This window comes from Lissotriton vulgaris, chromosome 9, assembly GCF_964263255.1.
Source record: "Lissotriton vulgaris chromosome 9, aLisVul1.2, whole genome shotgun sequence".
Taxonomy (NCBI): Eukaryota; Metazoa; Chordata; class Amphibia; order Caudata; family Salamandridae; genus Lissotriton; species Lissotriton vulgaris.
In genome coordinates, this window is record NC_141697.1 from 920,275,878 (window position 1) to 920,299,995 (window position 24,118).

General features: G+C 45.8%; 1 protein-coding gene across 1 annotated transcript in view; it reads left to right on the forward strand.

Moving 5' to 3' along the window:
• The window catches only part of BAP1 (BRCA1 associated deubiquitinase 1), a 270,726-nt gene that overhangs the window by 207,984 nt on the left and 38,624 nt on the right, over positions 1 to 24,118 (forward strand). Inside the window, exon 14 of the mRNA XM_086938734.1 lies at positions 10,537 to 10,700. Coding sequence (XP_086794860.1) covers positions 10,537 to 10,700 — 164 coding nt within the window. The remainder of the gene's footprint in view (positions 1 to 10,536; positions 10,701 to 24,118) is intronic.

Here is a 24,118-nt window from a genome sequence, read left to right on the forward strand (position 1 = left end):
CCACACAAGTGCAGCACCAACTTCAGTCACTAGATGGCACACACAAGATCTTAGGCCACTGATCGAGCCAGCTACACCCGCTGCAGTGCACTCCCCAGGCTGTTGCATGTTGGGAACAGAAACTCTCCCCTTCCAAAGGTGATGTGCACAGATAACCAACTGGAGGCCCTTCTGTCTCCAGGCCAGGCACAGGATGAGCTGCACCGCAGGTCAGGAGATGGGTGGGAAAAGTGCAGCCACAGCTAAGAGGTGGGTGGTGACTCTGGTGCAAAAACGGCACTCTTCAGGGCAGGGAGCAGGCACGGCCAGCCCAAGGCAGTTGGTGTGTGCTCCGCGTGATCAAACAAACACCACTTCGTCGCCAGTGTAATCTTGCTTGAGTCTTATTGTAGAGGCTGAGCAGCCTAAATTCAAGAACCCACACGGACAGGGTTGTTACCATCTGGGAGTGGCCATGAGTGGGCAACATTGCGTTTATTTGCAATTATAATCATATGTTCGAGGCATATGAGCTGCAGATCCTACATTTAGCAATAGATCGCCACCTGGTGTTGGGCTCGGATGATTGCAGGTTGTTGTCTTCTTGGAAGAAGTCTTTTGTAGTCACGAGATAGGTGACTCCTCCCTTGGACAATACTGTGCATGGTCATCGACTCCATCTTCAGATTGTTTTTTTCCGCCACTGGGTTCGGATGAAAGTTTTCCGCTCCGGCTAGAAAAATACTTTTTCTGCTTTTTCGATGCGAGAAACTTCAAACAAACTTCTTTCGACATCGAATAGACTTTCGACATCACCAGCTACATTCCGGTGCGTCGACGCGGGCCGTTGGGCCCATCGGCGAGTGCGGCCTACGACTCATGGACAGAACTCCATTCAAGAGATGCCCGGTATGTCGAGCAAAATTCCCTCAGTGACCATCACGAGGTTTGCAACCTCTGTCTCTCGCCAGAACACTACGAGTTGAGCTGCACAGCCTGTGCCTCCTTCCGATCGAAGAAGACCATTCGGGATCGGAGGGCCCGTCGACACGAAATGAGGAGATCCGCACCAGCACCGGAGGCCATCTTTGAAGAGGAGATCGTCGAAGAAGACGTCTCCGACAACGAATATCCAATCGAAGATATCTCCGAGGACGAGGCTCCACTCGGCGCAGAGGAGGACTCGCATGATCTCCAGATAATATCGGGGGCAGAGGATTCGGACGATTCGATCCCATCTCGACAACCCGTGAGTACATCTGCCCCTGCACGACAGACATTACCCAAACAGAAGGCCACGGTCAGCACTCCGCCCATGGGGCCCAGTCGAGACCGACATTTACCCTCTAACGCCCCGCCTTCGGGCCCGGCTCAGAGGAAAGAGAATACGCCTTCCGGTGCCTCGGCACCGAAGAAACACCATGTGCCAGTTACACCTCCTCCATTGGCACCAAAACATCCTTCGACACCGAAGGACTCGTCGGCACCGCAGATAAAACACCCTTCGGCGCCCAAAGACAAGGACACTTCGGCACCCGTACCATCGGTGCCGAAGCCAAAATCTATACCAAACCCGAAAGCTTCGACTCAGAAACCTTCCGGTTCAAAAAACAAAGAGGGGAAGCCAGTTTCCGGCGCCACAGGCCCAGCAAAACCTGTCTCCACGCCGAAACCTCTAATATCTGTACCGAAGACCCCAGATAAGGCTAAACAACCTTCGGCACCGAAAACATTTCCAAAAGACTCAGCTAATCCTCCTAAGGCAAAAAGCACTAAACAACCTCTATCTGCTCCGAAAAAATCGACGCCGAAGAAGATTATAGAAGAGGAAGAACTGTTTAGACCAGATCCTATACAGAAAAAGGTCCATATTAATCCAAAAACTAGACATGTGGAGGCAATCCCTTATAAGAAGAGACCAGCAGACACACCACTTACACCTGTGGTTCCTGCCAAAAAGGACTGTGCAACTTCTCCAATGCACCCTTCCTCTCCTTCACCTTCTTCCTCTCCTGTTACTCCATATGTGGAACCTATAACTTCTCCTATTCACTCTCCTGCATCATCACACCACACTGATGAGGAGTATGATTTGGGTGGGGGGGATGATGTTCCAGAGCCACATACATACCCTTTAGATGAGGATGTTAACACAGAATATCCTAAGGATGATGATGCAAATAATGTTGCACCAAATAATGCACCAGACATCCCTGATCCCCTTTACTACCCAACAAAACCTTCCCCTACAGAGGAGAGTATTGGTTTTAATCATTTATTAAACAGAGCTGCACTTTACCATGGGGTTCCCATGCACTCTGATGCCATTGAGGAGGACTTCTTGTTAGACACTTTCGAACAGTCACAAAGGTCTACCCAAATATTACCAATGATTTGGGGAGTCATTAAACATGCCCCAGAGATTTTTAAAGATCCAGTAAGGTGTAGGGTGTTAAATCCTAGAATAGAGAAAAAGTATAGGCCAGCACCAGCTGATCCAGTATACATTAAGGGTCATCTGCCATTAGACTCCTTGGTAGTGTCAAATGCACGCAAAAGGGCCAATTCTCAAACTTCAGGGGACACACCCCCGCCTGACAAAGAGTCCCAAATTATTGATGCGTCAGGGAAACGAATTGCTGCACAAGCAACAAACATATGGCGCATAGCAAACACACAGGCTTTACTCTCACGCTACAACAGGGCTCATTACGATCAACTAGAAAAGTTAATGGAACACTTACCAGATCAACACAAGGATCTGGCAGCAGAACTTTTACAAGAAGGCAAATTAATTTCAAATGCCTCAATTAAATGTGCACTAGATGTAGCTGACACAGCATCCAGAGCAATGAACACTAGTGTTATTCTCAGGCGTCACGCATGGTTACGCATCTCGGGTTTTAAACCAGAGGTACAAACTACCATCCTAAACCAGCCCTTTAATCAGAACCAATTGTTCGGGCCGGAGGTAGATAATACATTCGAAAAGATGAAGAAGGACACAGACACCGCTAAGTCTATAGGGGCATTACAATCCACCCAAACTAGCGGTTCTTTTCGCCGCTCCTCTTATAGAGGAGGCTCCAAGCAGACCGGCGCAGACACATCATCTTTTAAAACACACACGCAGACCTCCTCTAATAGAGGATTTTTTAGAGGAGGATACAGAGGCAATAACAACAAGGGAAGGGGTAGAGGTAGTAACAACAACCGCTCCTCTTCCACTCCTAAACAGTGACTTCCCTCTGCCTCCCCTACAGCATTCCACTCCTGTGGGGGGCTGACTTTCACAGTTCCTACCTGTCTGGAACTCCATCACAACAGACAGGTGGGTAAGACAAATTATCCAACATGGCTACTGCCTAGAACTCACAGCAACCCCCCCAAACATACCACCGAGGCAGCGTCCATTGTCTGCAGAACACATAACTCTGCTTCAACAGGAAGTTCTAGCACTTCTTCAAAAAGATGCTATTCAAGTAGTTCCATTAGAAGAACAAGGAACAGGAGTCTACTCCCTGTACTTCCTAATTCCAAAGGACGGGACTTTAAGACCAATTCTCGACCTCAGGCCACTCAACCACTACATACAATCAGATCATTTTCACATGATCACTTTACAACAGGTACTCCCATTACTACAACAGGGAGATTTTCTGTCCATACTAGACCTAAAGGACGCCTACTTTCACATTCCAATACATCCTGCGCACAGCTAATTCTTAAAACTACGATCAACGGCAGGCTCAATCAGAAGGCAGCTGAGACCTACCAAACTAGCCGCAATAAATTGTACGAAGATGGAGAAAGGGTCGGAAAACAACTAGCCTTGCGTACCCGACAGAAACAGTCACTCAATAAAATCAGCAATATCCACGCAACTGGTAGGATATATACTGAACCTGGTGAGATACTGGATGTATTTAAGGGATATTACGAAAACCTCTATCGTAATGAAGATATCCATGAGCTATCTGAAATTAAGGAATCTTTACGGCTTTGGCTAATGGAATGTGGCCCAGATAATACTCTAGATGCAGTCACTAGGGATGACTTAGAAAAGGACATCACGCAAGTAGAGTTACAGGTGGCTTTAGCAGAACTTGCGTTAGGCAAGGCAGCTGGTCCGGACAAGATCCCCCTAGACCTTTATAAAATTTTGGGAGAGATCATTATACCATACATGTTAGATCTTTGTATAGGCATTCAGTACAATGGTAATGCGCCTGTATCTTGGAAGGAGACCAACATAGTAATATTTCCCAAGAAGGGTAAGCCCCCTGAACTTCCCACTTCGTATCGCCCTATATCCTTGATAAACTCAGACTCGAAAGTATATGCAAAGGTCTTGGCTAATCGGCTCAGGAGGGTGGTAGAACATCTGGTCTCCCCGTGGCAGCATGGTTTTATTCCCCGAAAGGGAACTACGGATCATACCCATAGGGTTATCTCATTATTCGATATCATGACTGCGACGGGGGGCCAGATGTCTATGATCCTCCTTGATGCCGAAAAAGGCCTTTGATCAAGTTTCTTGGAAATATCTGTGGGTAATATTGGAATTTTATAACTTTGGGGCCGGCTTTGTCAGGTCGATACAAGCAATGTATCAAGATCCAATTGCCAAAGTTCAGACAATGGGCTTACAATCTAGATCATTTAACATTCTAAGGAGTACAAGGCAGGGGTGTCCCTGGTCCCCGATACTCTTCGCCCTCTATATTAACCCGCTGATTATGAAGTTATTGGCAAGTACCGTAATAAGACCCATTAAAACAGGCATACATGAAACTAAGATACTTGCCTATGCCGATAACGTGGCGGTTGTAACATCAAACCCCACTGAGGCAATTGGAGAGATCGAAAATATAACTCAGTCTTTCCGGGTTATGTCTGGATACTCTTTGAACCGTGAACAAACTGTGGTTATTTGTACAAATAATACTCTATTCAATGATTCCAGAAAGGCAGCCAACGCCGTCTATCTTGGCGTTTCTATATCCCCGCAGATTGAAAATATTAACAAACTTAACTACGAACCCCTGTTGGAAAATATAAAAAAGGACCTTTTGAGGGTCAATAGTTTATATCTTTCAATCATTGGTAGGATCAACTTTGTCAAAATGAATATCTTTCCAAAGATATTATATTTTTTCCGTGCAATCCCTATAATTGTTGAGGATAAGATGATAATGGCCATGGAATCACAAATTTCAAAATTTATTTGGGGGTATGGCAAAATTAGGAGATCCGTGAAATTTCTCTCCCTACCACAGGAAAGAGGGGGTCTGGGGCTGTCAAATATAACCCTTTATCTTTGGGCTAGTCTCTTCCAAGGGATGTTTCCCCTATTGAATATAAACCCAATAAGTAATATTATAGCTGGGGTTAGGATTCCCTCAATATACGAGCTAGCTGTAGGAGAGAAAGCAAAGGGCCTTTTGCTGAGACAGATAGAACCATCCTACTATAAGAAGGTCAAGTTTAAAATCATCAACAGCGCTTGGAAGGTATGGAAGAAAGTATCTAAACATATGGATATTTCGAAGATCAACAAATACACACCATTATGGCATTCCTTTCTGCTTTCCAAGCAAGTCAATGACGATATTGCTAAGAGGTGGGAAAGCCTCGGATTGGTATCAGTGGGGGATTTTATAGACGCTGAGCCTGCCGTCAGGTTCTTCAGCCTCCAAACAAAATTTAATATACTGTCGTCTGACCTTTTTAAATATATTCAAATAAACACCATACTATCAACAAAACTCCCAAACATCTCAATGTCGAATATTCCCATTTTTGAGCTCATAGGGGGCAAACAAATCTCTAGGATAGGCACACTTTATGAATTAATGCTCAAACAACAACATGATGATCTGGAGAGAACTGAATCACTCTGGTCATCAAAATTGAACAACCCGAATGTCGACATTGATAAGGTCCTTTTGCTCTCTGCCAGGGTATTCTTAACATCAACCCTTAAGGCCCAACTCTATAAGACTATATATAGCTTATACTTTACACCGGCAAAACTGCATACATGGGGGAAAAGAATAGATGACAACTGTCCCAGGTGCGGTATAGGTCCGGCCCATCTAATACACATGTTTGTGGAATGTAGTAAATTGACCACCCTTAAATTAAAAATTTCGGAATACTGGGAAGAGGTGTTCGGGCACAGAGTTTCTGTGTCCCCAACTCTTTTCCTGTTAGGACATGACAATACCCTTGGGCATAGCAAAGAAGAAGAAATGTGCTTGTTCCTGGGTATGGCTGTGTATAGGCTAATTCTGGCCACCCGATGGAAAGATCCCTATTCTCCTAATTTCCAAGTTTGGATAACCCGGTTTTTGGGGATATTCAATCAAGAAATGGCAATTTATACAGCTAAGGGTAAAAAGGCTAGACAGCGTGGGTTACAAATTTGGTACCCTATTACCACCTGGAAAGATAGGTTTTAGCCGTACTCAAGATGTAAAGTTTATTTATTTAAACAAATGTAAATAAATATGTTTGTGATATATCCCTGTGGCAAGAATTTATAGTTCTTTTATGCATCAATATGTTTCTACTGTATTATGTATCTCTTAATGGATTTAAGTATATTATTGAAATATTTTTGTAATCTTTTTTATATTCTTGTATGCATTGAAGTTGCCAAATAAAAATTTATAATAAAAAAAAAAAGGAAACGTACCATTAGAGGACATATGCAAGGCAGCAACATGGTCTACAATACACACCTTCACTAAACACTATTGTGTTGATGTGCAAGCCATCATTTGTCCTTAAAACACTATTTCAGTATGCTGCAACGGATACAAGCGACCACCGCTAGGGGAGACCCTGCTGCTCAATCGTTGCTAAATGTAGGATCTGCAGCTCATATGCCTCGAACGGAAAATGCTACTTACCAGTATGCATCTGTTCTTGGCATGTAGAGCTGCAGAATCCTACATGCCCTCCCGCCTCCCCGGGACTTATATCCGTTCCAGTACTCATCTTACTTAGATGCACACGCATGGACATCCTTTTCTCTTTTACTTCTACTAACTCCATCATTTCCCATCATGGCGAAAAACAATCTGAAGATGGAGTCGATGACCATGCGCAGTATTTTCCAAGGGAGGAGTCATCTATCTCGTGACTACAAAAGACTTCTTCCAAGAAGACAACAACCTGCAATCATCCGAGCCCAACACCAGGTGGCGATCTATTGCTAAATGTAGGATTCTGCAGCTCTACATGCCAAGAACAAATGCATACTGGTAAGTAGCATTTTCTTTATATAGTGTTTACTACACCCATTGAGGCATTGAACTGTTTTAATTATCCCCTTTGCAGCCTGTAGCATGCAAATAGTTTACACCACACATAGGAGCTGCAGTTGAGTATATCTTTATTCACCTATGCACATTAAGATGCCGGCCGCTTTGCTCGTTTGAGACCGGTGTCACCCCTACAGCAATTACAGCATATTCTGTGAGGAACTGAGCTAGCTCCTTAAGAAGATGCAAGACAAGGGTTTCCAAGGGAGACGGATGCCGGGAAGCGTTGCTGCCTAGTCTGCGAGAAGCCTTCTTCTTGGGCGCCTGCCAGCGTTGCTGGACCAGGCTCCCGTCCTGAAAGGTACAGTACTGCATGTTGCAGCGACACCTCCGGTGCACCAATGGTTAACGGCTCGCCGCGTCGGTCGGTCGGTCCAGAGCTCCATTCCTGTAATCGGAGACATTATTTCATTGGCGCACCTGACAGACCTGACCCGCTGCAGCTCCGGAGTTAGCAGGGGGAGAAGTTAGCGAGCAGGCCGGCCCGGCGCAGGCGAGTTCAGCGCACTCTCGTCTCCTGGCTCCTGCATGGCGGCAGTGTAATGAAAATAACCTTTAAATGGAGCGCACTGCTCCCCCGGCGTCTGCGGACATGGGCATGCAAACAGCTGGACAAGAGGAGCTCGTTCAAAATGGCTAGCAGAAAAAACAAGATGGAAGAGACGCCGTGCACAAAAGACACCGTGCGCTTGCACATCATCGCACGTGTCTGCCACTTAAATAAACATGTGTCTGAAGAGACGCCATGTGCGAGCATACATGAGCTAAATCTCCAGTCCGGGTGGGCGGACCTAAGAGCGACAAGGCGGATACCATCCCCGCTTCCAGAGAAGCTAGACACAAAAGCAATGACAAGGGTCAGGTGAGTACCAAAACTTCTCCACGAGTAGCACAGGCGCGGTCGGGTGCAGAGGTCAAAATCTGAGTTTGGTCCAATGCGTTTCAATGGAGGCTGGGGGGAGGGGCTCAAAGCCACATTGCTTGCAGGTAGGTAAATCAGTTGCAGGGGCAAAGCTTTAGGGGTAAGAGCAAGTACGGGTGGGGACACAAAGCAGCACCAAACATACACCACCTGCAGCACAGGGCAGCCGGGTGCAGGGTGCAGATTCAGCATTGGGTGCCCAATGCTTTCTAGTGGAGAACTAACTTCGGACAAACAGGCTGCTGGCGTCGCACTGGAGGCTGCAGGATGGAGACCAGTAACAGCAGAGGTAAATAGGGATGTAGGGTGTTGTAGGGGCACCATTGATTCAGCGTACAAAGTCCCGGGGACTACGGCTACCAGGCTGCCTTTAGACGTTGGAGCCCTTTAACGGAGCCGGTCGCGATCAGGGGGATCCTCTGGATTCAGGCTGCAGGCGTCGTCGTGGCCCTTAGGTCTGGATCGCTGGGGAACCTGTTATGGATTGGTGGTCCACCTGGACACAAGCCTGAGGTGTCTGGTGCAGAGTGGGAAAGACTTGTGGAACCGCGGGGCATTGGAGTACTTTGTGTTGGATTCTTGGGGACAAAACCGCTGTCCTCTGGAATTCTGGCAAGTTCAGGCAGTCTTCCTCTTGTTTCTGAAAGTCGCTGACTGCAGGACAGGCATAGTCTTCTTGCAGGGTTTTTGAAGCTGGAGACTGGCCTGTAGGGCTGGGGCCAAGTCGGTAGTCATCTTCTGGCTTCGCTGCATGGTGTCGTCTTCTTAGGTCACAGGTAACTAGTTTCCAGGTCTGGAGGAGCCACCTAAATACAAAAAGTAGGGGTGTTTTAGGGGAGTAGTAGGTAGGCCCAATGTACCACTTACCAGGGGTCATTACACCCCCAGTCCTGAGGGAGAGGGCATAGACCGTGCCCTGATTGGAGAGGCCTCCCTATCTTCAAAATGGCAGAGACTGAAAGATGTGCTTCACCTCGCCTCCCCCACCTTAGGGGTGGAGTTGGCAGAGGTGGGCTTTACCGCCCAAAGTGGAGTTGTAAACCGCGGGCTGTCTTCTGCTGCTAGCAGCAGAGGGTGTGGGGGATATCATTACAAAGCCAACAGGTCTTTGAAGCTTAACTCTCGAGCACCCTGCTCATCCTGGGGTATAGGGTGTGACACCCCCGACCCAGGAAGTGCATTGTTTCTGGTCCTAGAGAGCAGAGGCACTCGAACCAGGGGTCCAGAAACCTGTGTGGCAGTGGCAGGCTACCTACAGCCAGTCTGTGACCACACCAGGGTTAGTAGGTTTTCAGTGGCACCCACCTCTAAGGTGCCCTCCGGTACATGGTTCAATAAATCCCACAGTAGCATCAGTGTGGGTTTGATTGAGAAGAGTGGTTTGGTACCAAACACCTCAGTATTCACTGAAGCCATCATGGGGCTGTAGAACTAGAGTTATCGAGTGTTCAGCCCGTTTACTCTCAATAGCATCCCTGGCATTTACAATAATATCAAAGAATAGACCCTAATATTGTAAAGGCATATCTGCTCATGCAGATATGCTCACGCCTCAGATATAGTGCACCCTGTCTTAACCCTGTTAAGGCCTACTAGAGGGGTGACTTACCTGTATCTTATGCAGTGCTGGCTGGCATGGTAGTGTGCCATGTCGACTTTGTCATTTTGTCTGCACCAGGCCATGCATAGTGCAGTGGCAACCTGCAGGGCCTAGGTGAGGGGTCCCCAGGGGACCCTCCTCTGTCCTAATGCAATGGGTGACCTGGGATCATTTTCTAGGGACGTACAGAGAGCCTGATGGGCCAATTGTGGAACCGTTTAAGGGAAAGAACACTGGTACTGGAAACGTGGACCGCAGGGTCCCAGTACCCTTCTGTCAAAGTTCCATCAAAAAACAGGTAAAAAATGTGGTGGGGGTGGGGTATTGCAACAGAACCCCATTTCATCACAAGAATAATTTTGGAGATCTGCACATTGGCACAAACTGATGACATGTGAGGGAATTGCTGAAGAACATTCTCTGCATCCAATATGGCACCTATTTAGAAGCTGAGGAATCTGCAGCTAAATAGAGTTATGGACGGTGGGTAACCTGTTGTTTTTTTTTTTACTACGTTTAAATGTGTTCTCTCTGTAACGGGAGGAATAAAAAATCTTAAAGCTCACTGTTAATGCTTGATATTCTGTTCTCTTCCTTTCCTTCCTCTAACTCTCCTATTCCTATTTCTCTTACTTCAGTTAACCTGTTACAGTTCGCACACAAATTTTAAACTTTTCTTTTCTTATTATACCCATGGATTCCAGATGGGGGAAGAACTACTTCCTTTCCTCTGAAGCAGAGTGAAGGCTCCCATCCCGCTATTAAGATGGAAGACAAATGTGTTTCTGAGGCAGCTAACCGGGGAGAGAAGAGTGGGCATGGTAGCCGAATAAGCGAACTAGCTGTGGGTGATAAGTATTCACCGAAGGTGAGTGTAAAGGGAGGGCATAATGAGGTGTGTAGCAATTTGAAAAGGAGTGAAGCATAACTTGGAGAGTAAGTAGGGATTTAGAACCTGTTTGAAAGAATTGATGAATGAGAAATCGATTCTGAGAATGAGTTTAGACAGAAGAGTGAACATAGCACTTGGGGTTGATCTTGTTTTGAGTGCCTAAGGGCTTTGTATGTTGAAGTAATAAAGACTCGTGTGGGTGTAGGATGGAGACAGCATGTAGAGTTCATTAGATATGCTGGGACATGGATTACAGAGCAAAAGTGTGAATTGGTCAAAATCCTTTATTTTCACGTTCAAGCCTGGTTATATTTTAACTTCACAACAAGATTTAGTAAATAGGCTGACTTTGTAACCTGCTACATTCTTATATTTAGTTATAAATATTTATCATCCTGTCTGTAGGAAGCTGGGTACTTATTGCTGTACACCCCCCCCCCCCCCCACACTTCCCCACACACACACACGTCTTGCCTGGTATTTGATACACCTTTGACTGAAGTGTACTGGGTTCCTGCTAACCAGGTTCCCAGTACCAGTGTTCTTTCCCCAAAATTGTACAATCGTTTACCCAATTGGCAAAAAATTAGCACCGTCTGTAAGTTACTAGTAAATGGTACCCCAGGTAGTTGGCGCCTGAGGTGCTAAAGAAGATCCGTAAGAGCAGCCGCACAAATTGTGCCACCCTAAGGGGCCCCACACAAAGCACATGCAGGCTGCGTGTCTTGGTGCAGACAAAAGCGAAAACACAATATGTCATACATTCCTGTGTCATGTCCCTTGCCCCTGCATGGAATATCTGTATGTCACACCTGCAGCAGGCCTAACGGCCCTACAGCAGGGTACTGAATATTACATGTGAGGGAATATCTGCATGAGCAGATATGCCCATGTGCTGTTCAGTCCTATTTCTACTAGTAGAAGTGACCCAGGAAGCTATTTTAAAACATGTGTCGGACACTGGTGAAAACGAGTTCCCAAGCGACATGATCGCTTCACTGAAAATAGAGAGGTTTGGTACCAAACGTCTTGTATTGGTAAACCCACACTGATGCCAGTGTTGGATTTACCCTTGGTAGGTTTTCAGGGGGCATCTTGGAGGTGCCCCCTGAAAACCTACCAGCCTCTGGTTCCTGCCACTTGAGACGCTGTTCTCACCTCCTAGGGTGAGAGCCTTTGATCTTAGGAGACCCAGAACAAAAGCCATTCCAGGAAGATGATGTAACCCCCCCCCCCCCCCCCCCCTCCCACAGGGTGACCTGCTGATTAGCCACTTGGGCCGGCAAGCTTCAAAGAAGCTGCCTTCTTTGGAATGCAAATCTGGCTCCCCTTGTAGGAGAGGATGCCACCCCTCCTCTGTCCGGAGCACCTTGGCACCTGGACAGGTGGGTAGGCGTGCCATCTACAGGCTAGTGCCACCGCTAAGGTGGACAACTGTGAAGTAGACACGATTTTTCAGAAGTAGCCATCTTTGTGATGGCATGCTTAGGAATTCTGGGAAATTGTTCTGCCCACTTCCCACAGGAAGTGGTCATATAGGGTGCGTAGTGACCCCAAGGGTCAGTAGCCCATTGGCCACTACCCTACACTCCATAAACACCCCTAAATGTAGTGTTTTGGGGAATCCCTGGCACCATAGAAGAAGGTCCTGATGACCTAAGAAGAGGAAGAGACCAAGGAGCCACAAACGCAGAGAAGAGAGAAGCAGCTGACCTGTTACCAACCCTGCCGGCCTGTCTGCATCCCTCATTGCAAACTGCGCCAAAGTCGACTTGTCTTGCGGCTCTAAAAACTTGGGTGGACTGCCTGTCTTCTAAAAAGACTCAACACCTCCCATAAACAGAGGACCTGTTCTAAGTAAATCTCCAAAAGAGAAGACTGAGGACTCCGGAACAGCCAAAACCTGGCACCCAAATCCACCACTGCACCCATCGCCTCCGTCCCCAGTTAAAGTGGACCACCTTTGTCAACAAGGGTGCCCGACTCCGAAGAGCTCAAGTCCAGTGTGTTTTCACCCCTCCTGGACTCCCTTACGTCTCCTGCAGCCTCGGCAAGCAGGCCCCTCAACTGCAACTGCTCGAGTAAGGAAATATCTGACTCCTAGGGACACCCCTGGAACCGTCACCCGTGGCTTTGAAGAAGGGGACCAAAGATGTCCCCAAGCATGCGAGGCCTGAGCCCACTTGCTCGTTCAGCCTAACTGGCTTTGTATCCATAGCCTGCAGCCTCTTTTTACAGTGACTGATCCCCATTGAAGCGTATTGAGATCCTGATGCTGATTTGCACCCTGCACTTGGCCGCCCTCGTGTCGCTAGGGGTGTACTGTTGGTGCTACCTTGCACCTTCCCACCACTCACTTAAACTTCTGGAGATTGGCCTGTAAGTCGATGTACTGTGCCTGTTTACTGAGCTTGTTCTTCCTTCCATAGGATAACATTGCAGAACTCCGAAATTGCAGTGTCCACTTTTTAAAGTGAAAATAATTTATTTTTAAAATTGAAGATACCTGAACGATTTTTCTCTGATTCCAAGTCGTATATAAAGGTGCAGAACTCCTTCTCGATGTCATTTATTAATCATTGTGTGTATTTTTCAAATGTCTTGCACTTCTGTGTTAAGCCGAAGACTGCTCAACCACACTACCACCTAATAGAGTACTTTGGGATTGCATAGTAAGCCCCTGTCCACTCTTAAGGAAACCCCTAGATTCTTTACACGGTATAGCTGGATTTTGATATAGCACATAAAGAGCCAGCTTCCTAGATTTTCAGGAACCTCTAAGATAAGAATGTGAAGCAGTGTGCGGCTTTTGTTCACATTTAACGTTTTAAACATCATTGCCGCTTTCTATGATTGGCCCGATAGCTCTTAAGAATTTGGATCGATTACTTTGCATGTGAATATGGGCGTCTGACCATTGCTGGGTCGCTATATCCACCGTAAAATTACATACGGAGTTGGCTGCCCAAATATAGTGGGTATCTCGATTGATATCTGAGCACTCCCTGAGCGAAACAGGCCTCTATTTTGTCTGAGACATAGTTGCTCAGTTCCCATAACTGTACTTCCCTAGGCCCTAACTGTTCATTTGCTAGGCCTCCCAGTGAACACAGGCTAAATTTGATGTTGGATTGAGTAAGGACTAACCAAGAATGGAGATGTATTCTCTAACAGAGCTTTGTTGGATTTATTTGATGTAGTAATGAACTATAACACCCCAGATGGACAAGTTCTGACATATTGTCCGACTACATAATAAAGGATCTAATTCACATTAAATCTACTGTACCTCCTATACGCAAAGTTACTTGGGGAGAGGTCTTGGCCTAACAGCTAGGGCGGTCGACCTCCAACCTGGGGAACCGGGTTCGAGTCTCGGCAATGACTCTAAACATTCTGTTATTCTGGGCAAATCACTTGATCTCCCCGTGCCTAACAAAAACATGAATGTCCTCATGTAACGCAACTGGTGCTATGTAAAGCGCTCTGATACCAGATACCAGGTCAAGTTCGCGCTATATAGAACTACGTGAAAATAAAAATAAAAAATACAATACAACCTACTGGAGAAGGTAACAAATTATTCAGATCGGTTTATAGAGCACATGTACACCATATGGGTCTGTCTAGCACTAATGTTGGCAGATTTTTCGAATGATTCTGGGTGGCTCAAAATACTATTGTACCCCAATGTTTTGCAGTATTTAAGTATATTCAATTTGACATGCTAAATAAAAGTGTACATCCGGGTTGATTTTATCTGTACCTGTTTCCATGCAGTTGAAGCAGATCTAACCCATATTCGGTGGTCTTTTGTTTCACTGACTCACTATTGGGGTGATATCAATAAATGCACTACTGGCTCGTATTACTGGTTATCAGATACATTAAAAACTTGGCGGCTGGGCCTCTTTTCACACTGCAAGGCCTACAAAGCACCTGGGAAATTGGTAGTCCTTGCATTACTTCTAGCAAGATGTAATAGTATTTGTATTGTATTGTAATTGCATTTATATAGCGCTTACTACCCCTAATGAGGCGTCAAAATGCTTTTTTTGGCGAGTAGCACACTACTACCGAACCCATTAAATATTAGTGTTGAATTAGTATAGTGAAATATGAAAGTAATTTGAGTGTTGGCTGTTATTCAGGTATTTGGATAGAGAAGGGTAGCAGAGTGATAGAAGAGGGAAACAAGGTTTGCATTTATATAGTGCTTGCTACCCCTGATGAGGTTTTGAAGCGCTTTTTTCGGCGAGTAGCACACTACTCTGGAACCCATAAAGAATTAGTGGTGAATTAGTATTGTGAAATATGAAATTTGAGAAGTGGACATGTTAGTCTGTTATTTTGATTGAAAAAGATGGTGGAGGGATGGAGGAATAGGACTGAAGGATTTTGAATTTTGTTTGGGGGGGTGTCATAACAGTAGGAGGAGACTTGGGATGAGTAAAAAGGGATGTGATGGGAACCAGATGCAAAATTTCCACACCAGGGTGGCCTGCTGTCAACAAATCGAGCAGGAAGATTATCCCAGAGCGTTTGCATGCCCCATCTCCACCTACAGTGGTCTATCCTGAAACTATGAGGAAGGACACCCCAGTTGACGGTCTTTTGGCTTCTTTCAAAGACTTTGAAAGGAAGATTATTTCAGCCCTTAATGCATTTGATACTCCAATCACTGAACTTGAGCAAATTGTTTTTTTTTTAGGGATCATTTGATACCCTATATTCAAGTATAAGTAGCCGGCTCTCTGATCCCCAGCATACCATTCCAAACGCAGGTCCGAGTACTCTCCCCTGAGACACCATTGCCAGCAGCAGGGGGGGGGCAACATCTTAGGCTCAAGCATAGGCCTCATTGCAGCTTTTTCACAACCGCCTTTGCGATCCTACACTCCCAACCTACCCAATGTTTTGAGGGTCACGGTGGCTAACTGGGTGGCAAGTACTTGGCACGGCGACACAGCAGGGAAGCTTGAGCAGCTCAGATTTTTCTGCTGCTGCTACATCGCAACACTCACAGCCAACATACTGCCCCTCCAATACCACCACCGATCAGCCCTCAGCGGATACTCCCTACATCAGTGGTTCCCAAACTTTTGACTCCTGAGGACCCTTATTGAGTCACTACTGGAAGCCGGGGACCCCCAAGCAATTTATACTATATACATTTCAAACATTTACACACTCATTCGCTCTAAATACACAAAGAAGTGCACTCCAACCAAATACTTTAAAGATGTTTTTATTTTATATTGAACATTTTTGCAAAAACAAACATTTTTATTGGGAAAGTTGGTGCTACATCTTGGCGACTAACTTTTCAATGTTTGGTTTTATTTCGCGGTATGAGTCTCCTACTCCTGCCATGGCTGGACTGGAAACCCAAAGCAGGCCTGGTAAATGTTGTCAGACCAGTCCCCGTACGGTGCACACCAAGTGCAGTGAGTGAGCCTGACCATTACAAAGGGGGCTTTGGAGGCCTCTCCCCCAAGAACATTAGGGAACAAAGGTGCATTCTACAACACATTTGACATTTATATATTGCTTTGTGCTACCTACTGTGCACCAGGATATTACAATATTTGTTTAGGGGCTCTTCAATGATTCTCTCACTATCACCCTCCAACGGTGGCTATTATCTCTTCATAGCCCCTCTGTCAAATGTATTTCATTTGTTTCATATCATCTCTCACACCAGTGTAGGGTGTCATAGCACTTTTCACCACATACATAATGAAACAATGAATCATACAGGTGTAAATCAGTGTATAGAGAATGTTACATAAGATAAAGAGGACTTCAAGGTGTAGGATTTAAATGTCATACATACTGGTAGGCTTTCCTTAAGAGTGCTTGGTCTGCAGAAGCACAAACTCAGGATTCAGAACAGAACACAATGTTTAACATTGACTTTAATAATAAGAATGTATTTATACCCAAACAAACCTGTTATTAGCAGCATCAGGATAATGAAAGACTGGGGAAAAATCATAACTTGCTAACTTGTACCATACAGTTTGCATGCAGCTCTTTGATGCCAGTTCATAGCACACTATGCTAGATTACGATTGTAGCTTATTAGCTTCACTGTGCCAACAGAATCTCGATGACAAAAGCAGCTAACCACTGAGCTATGCACATAAAATAATGTTTTTGAAATGCATGATACACGTTCTTTGCAGCAGACATATTCACCCTCTGCGCTACCTTAGATGACTCAAAGCTGCCACTGGACAAAACTGCCATCTCTCTCTAGAAAGTGCATTAATTACCGGAGTTATCTTGACACTTTTATTGTTGCCATAAAAATGCTGATTATACAATTAACTTTGCAGTGCTTTTACAACTGCTGCCTGCGGACCCCCTGGGAATGTGTCACGGACCACTGGGGGTCCGCGGACCACAGTTTGGGAACCACTGCCCTACGTCATTGTACTGGGGTAGTGCCCCCTTTGTGGAGAGCGGCAGAGGAAAACTTCAATCAACTTTAAATTAAGACTGTACACTAGCTGGCAACTAGGAATAATTCTTCATATCCCCCCACACAGATGCTGGCAGAGAAAATTATAATGGTCCGTAGGGTGAGTTGGATAGACCAAACCCTGAAAACGGCGAAGGGAGATTGCATCATAGTGAATTTTCATAACACCCTGGAGGCGGGTTTAATTTTTCGCGCCTTAGGCTCGATGGGCACACCTTCAGACTGTATTGCAGCTCTCCCACTGGGCTTTTTTTTACCCCCCAACCCCAACGTTGGAGGATTGAGACATTTGACTTTACAATAGGGAAAGCTGCGGGATCGCCTGGCAAATACACAGGACTCATTTAACACCACTCCCCTGTTACTGAGCAATCGTTTCCTCTTATTGAGCGAAGGGACTGGACTGTTCTCCAAACACAGACCTTCAGACTCATGCCTCCCTAACCAAGGATCCCGTGATTGGGACCCAAGACTTCATTAAGGTCATCTGTTGGACTATAGCAGGGGTCCAGAGCAAACTGTTTGACATGACTGGCTGGGCATGCTGAAGAACTTTGGTCTGTCTACAGAAAACATGGGACACTAAGGGTTGCTTGTAACTTGATGGTTCTCATCCAGGAAAAACTCATCAATAGTCATAATCTATGAATAATCCCCGCCCATGTGCGGGATCCCAGAGCATATAGAAAATACATGTTCGAGGCATATGAGCTGCAAATTACACACCATGCATAGATGGCCACCTTGTGTTGGGCCCGGATGTTTGCAGTTTGTTTTGTTGTAGAGATGTCTTTGGAAGTCACGGGATAGGTGACTCCTCCTTTGGATGATACTGCGCATGGGCATCGGCTCCATCCCCAGATTGTTTTTTTCCGCCACCGGGCGTTGATGTGTTTCCAGCGCTCCGTGTTGGAACCGATTTCCTTCGGCGCGCAATCCTCACCAACTTACAGAAATTAAATTTCGAACGCTTTTCCAGTCGACGCTACTCTTCAACACCGAAAACTTCGATTCCGGTCGTTGACGACGGCCTTCGGGCCCAACTAGGCCTTGACTCCAGCTCATGGAAAGGACGCCATGGGTCGGTGTGGGTCGAAGTTTCCCCACACCGACCTTCATGAAGTGTGTAACCTTTGCCTCTCCCCGGAGCACGAGGCCAAAGACTTTTCAGCTTGTTCCTCTTTCCGCTCCAAAAAGACTATCTGGGACCGAAGAGCGAGGAGAACAATGGCTTGATCTTCAGCTTCGATTCCGGACGACATCCTTGAAGAAGGCGTCAACATTCCAGAACACGACGTCAACAGCAATTCCGAGGCAGAAGACTCCGAAGTCAAGGACATCACTCCAGCGCAGCGGGTCGTAAGTAAGACCGTCGACCCCGACCCTTCCTCAACACACCCAAAGAAGACCCCGGTCACACCCTCACCCTCGGGCTCGGGTGCACACCGACACACTGCTTCTACTGCCCCACCTTCGGGCCCGGCTAAGAAGCTAATTAAGCCTTCAGGCGACTCTGGATCGAGTCGGCCTTCGCACGGTGCCGGCGCACACTTACCGGCACCGAAAAAGACAACTTCACCGGCTACGCCGACATCTAAACCATCGGCGCCGAAACATACCACTACTCCTTCGGCACCGAAACCCAGGTTAGAACTAAGCAAACCCGCTTCGGATTCGAAAAAAACACTGGAACCGAAAAAAACATTGGATCCAAAAAACATACCGGAGCCGAAAAAATCCTCGGAGCCGAAAAACCTTCGGAGCCGAAAAAGACTCCTGCTTCTCCAGTTAAAGACATTGCCAAAAAACCAAAACAAACCGCTTCGGTGCCAAAACCTTCCTCCGCACCAAATGATCGGCCTCCTGCAGAAGACTTACTTTATCCAGACCCTGCTCAAAAGACTCTAGCTAAAGATCCAATCACTGGACAGCTAATTTTGGCTTCAAAAAAGCTACCACTGGAAGAAGGACATGGCTACCTCTCCCTTAACCCCTTCGATGCTCATGACGAGCTCAGCTCGTCATGCAGTACACTGCTCGTGTGCTCATGACGAGCTGAGCTCGTCATGAACAATGGGAATTGCTGCAGCACTGATGGTGTTAAGACTGCCTTCCCCTTCTCTTTCACCTGTACCATCACCACATTCTCCCATACCAAAGATTCCCCAGCATCCTCTATCATACCAGACGATGACAACCGGGATGATAGCTCTGATGATTTGGGGGTAACATACCTGATCCAGCTACTCCCACAGGATCACCTGAACCGTGGGATGATTATAACACTCCAGATGTCCCAAATATCCCTCAGGATGACATATACCCCTCAAGACCTTCTCCACCAGAAGACACTATGGGTTTCAATCAATTGATTCACAGGGCTGCGCAATATCAAGGGGTAGACATGCATACAGACCCTGTAGATGAAGACTTCTTAATGGATACCTTTGATAATGCACAACGGTCCTCATCCATTTTACCAATGCGTAAAGGAGTGATTAAGCATTCTCCTGAAGTCTTCAAAGACCCAGTCAGAACTCGGGTCATTAACCATCGCATAGAGAAAAAATATAAAGCTGCTCCCTCAGACCCAGCATATATTAAAGGTCCAGTACAACTAGACTCACTTGTAGTTTCCAATGCACACAAGAGAGCAAACTCACAAACATCAGGTGAAGCTCCACCACCAGATAAAGAGTCTAAGCTACTTGACACATCAGGGAAAAGAACGGCGTCTCAAGCAGCAAACATGTGGCGTATCGCCAATACACAGGCATTATTAGCCAGATATGACAGGGCACATTATGACAAATTAGAATCATTAATGAGGCACCTCCCTGATAGGTACAAGGATAGAGCAAATGAACTTATCCAAGAGGGGAAAAACATTACAAACACCTCTATTCGGTGTGCACTGGACGCAGCAGATACTGCCTCTAGGGCAGTTAACACCAGCATCTTATTACGTAGACATGCCTGGCTACGCATATCAGGGTTCAAACCTGAAGAACAAAGTGCCATTCTAATCAACCCTTTGATGAGCAACACCTATTCGGACCTAACGTAGATGTATTACTTGAAAAAATGAAAAAGGATACAGATACCACCAAATCTATGGGAGCCCTGCAGTTGCAGGCTCCCAGACATTCATTTCGACGCTCATCCTATCGACGTGCCACCAGGGGATACTCTTCTGAAACAGCTTCTACCTCATACAAAGCCCCTACACAGTCCACTTACAGCAAGGGCTACCAAAGGGGTGGTTACAGGGGTAACAATAACAAAGGCAGAGGTAAAAATAACAACTCCCGCTCTGCCTCTACCCCTGCCCAATGACTCCCTTCCCCTTCCCCCGTCCCATTCCTCTCCTGTCGGGGGAAGACTTCAACAATACCTGCCAGCTTGGGAAAACATCACAGCAGACAGGTGGGTGCTCCAAATAATTCAGTCAGGTAACTGTCTAGAACTAACATCCACCTCCCCAAACATACCACCCAAGCAAAGTCCAATGTCACAAGAACATTTAACACTACTCAGACAGGAGGTAGTATCCCTCCTGCATAAAAATGCAATAGAAATAGTCCCAGAGCATCAGAAAAACAAAGGAATATACTCCCTATCTTTCCTAGGACGGATCTCTAAGACCCATCCTAGACCTCAGACCTCTAAACATTTACATACAGTCGGACCATTTTCACATGATCACACTCCAACAAGTCCTTCCACTTCTGGTACTAAACGACTTCCTGGTCACTCTAGATCTCAAGGACGCCTACTTCCATATTCCCATCCACACAGCGCACAGAGAATATCTCAGATTTGTGCTAGACGTTTAGCACCACCAGTTCAAAGTGCTCCCATTCGAAGTCACAACAGCGCCAAGGGTGTTTACCAAATGCCTAGCAGTAGTAGCAGCACACTTAAGAAGACAACATATTCATGTCTTCCCTTATCTAAACGACGGGCTCATAGAAGCCAGCTCATACAGCCAGTGTGTACAACACACTCACGCTACTATTCAACTGCTTCACGACTTGGGATTCACAGTAAATCACACCAAATCGCATCTGCAACCCTTGCACATACAACAGTATCTCGGCGCTACAATAAACACCCAACTACCACTAGCTTATCCCTCTCCAGCCAGGATAACAAGTGTACAAACTCTCCTAACAAAATTCAAACCGCAACACTCGCTACAGCTAGAGTGTTCATGCAGCTCATAGGAATGATGGCATCTTGCATATTTGTAGTACCTCACGCAAGACTGCAAATGCGTCCACATCAAGAGTGCCTAGCACGCCAATGGAACCAGGCTCAAGGTCAACTAACAGACCTAGTGTTGGTAGACGGTCGGACTCATCGTTCTTTGCAATGGTGGAACACCAAAAACCTTTCCAAAGGGCAACCGTTTCTAGAGCCAGTTCCTCAAATAGTCATGACAGCGGAGGCATCGCTCTCCGGCTGGGGAGCTCACCTACTGCATCACACCATGCAAGGCAGGTGGACACCGCAACAGAAGTTACTCCACATCAATCATTTGGAGTTGCTAGCTGTGTTTCTAGCCCTAAAAGCATTTCAAATTCAAGTGTCAGGCAAAGCTGTCTTAGTCCGCACAGACAATATGACAGCTATGTACTACATAAACAAACAAGGGGGAACACACTCTCTGCAGCTCTCTCAGTTAGCATAGCAGATATGGAAATGGGCTATACCAATAAAGATCTTCCTCTTAGCCCAACACGTTCCAAGAGTACAAAACACTATGGCAGATCTGCTAAGTCGACAAACGCAGCAGATCCAAGAGTGGGAACTTCATCCGCAAGTTCTTCATCCGTTCTTTCAAATGTGGGGACAACCTCAGATAGACCTCTTTGCCACCCTCGAAAACGCAAAATGCCCAAGCTTTGCCGCCAGATACCCACACCCATTGTCCAAAGGCAATGTGATATGGATGAACTGGTCAAAACTATTTGCGTACGCTTTTCCTCCTCTCCCACTACTTCCGTTAGTGGTACGCAAACTACAACAACATTCCCTGACGCTCGTTCTAGCATCTCCAACTTGGGCCAGACAACCATGGTACACCACGCTGTTGCAGATGTCTGTAGTACCACACCAAAAACTAAACCTATCTCCACGCCTATTAACACAGAACCATGGAGAGATCAGACTCCCGGACCCAGCTCAGCTCAACCTAGCTATCTTGTTCCAGAGGTCATAGAGTTTGGTTACCTCATCCTTCCTCCAGAATGTATGAGCGTTATCAAAGAAGCTAGAAGTCCCACTACTAGAGCATGTTATGCTGCTAAGTGGAAACGGTTTGTCATATACTGCCAAAACAACCAAATAAATCCTTTAGACGTGTCTATTCAACACATCATAGGATATCTATTACACCTTCAAAAGTGTAATTTAGCCTATACATCTATCAGACTACACCTCGCTGCCATTGCAGCATACTTACAAAATAGACAACATCTGTCTCTTTTTAGAGTACCAGCTATTAAAGCTTTCATGGAAGGACTCAAAAGAATAATTCCTCCCAGAACGCCACCTGCACCAGTGTGGAACTTAAACATTGTTCTCACAAGATTAATGGAACCTCCCTTTGAACCATTACATAAATGTGAATTGCAATTCCTAACCTGGAAAGTAGCTTTCCTAGTAGCAATTACTTCTCTCAGAAGGGTTAGTGAACTACAAGCATTTACCATTCAAGAACCTTTTCTGCAAATGTATCATAACAAAGTGGTTCTTCGTACTAATCCTAAATTCCTTCCTAAAGTCATTTCACTATTCCATCTAAATCAATCAGTTGAGCTGCCCGTATTTTTCTCGCTGCCTCAGTCGCAGAAAGAGCTCTACACACCTTAGATGTCAAAAGAGCATTACTGTACTATATCAAAAGGAGACAAACTTTTTGTAAAACAAAACAACTTTTTGTGTCTTTTTCACCGCCACATAAAGGCAACCCCATATCAAAATCAGTGATCGCTAGGTGGATTGTTAAATGCATACAAATATGTTACCAGAAAGCCAAACGTACGTTAACAATTCCTCCAAAAGCCCATTCTACAAGGAAAATAGGGGCTTCAATGGCATTCTTAGGGAACATTCCCCTAGATGATATATGCAAGCAGCTACATGGCTTACACCGCACACATTCACAAAGCATTACTGTGTAGATGTGCAAACTAAGCAACAAGCAACGTGGGCCAGGCTGTACTAAAAACCCTGTTTCAAACAACTGCAACACATACTGGTGGTCGCCGCTAGGTGTGGGTACTGCTATACAATCTATGCATAGTGTGTAATCTGCAGCTCATATGCCTCGAACGGAAAATGCTACTTACCAGTATGCATCTTTTCTTGGCATGTATAGCTGCAGTTACACACGCCCACCCGCCTCCCCGGCTACCTTTATCTGTTCCAGTATTATCTTAATTGGCTATAAATCACATGGACATCACTACCTCTTGTACAGCTCCATCACTTCCCTAATGGCGAAAAACAATCTGGGGATGGAGCCGATGCCCTTGCGCAGTATCATCCAAAGGAGGAGTCACCTATCCCGATACTTCCAAAGACTTCTCTACAACAAAACAAACTGCAAACATCCGGGCCCAAAACTAGGTGGCCATCTATGCATAGTGTGTAACTCTACAGCTCTACATGCCAAGAACAGATGCATACTGGTAAGTAGCATTTTCCATATATACCTGTTTATACAAATGTGAAAAAAAAATATATATATGCAGCCTAAAACATTTCCACAATGGCCAAAATGCTGAAATTACATAGGTTTGCATTGTAGCACCTATACTCTCCCAACCCCTAAGGAAGAAAGAGAGCAGTAAACATTTGTCATACAACAATGCTTTATTGCCATAGAGAAAACCTGTAA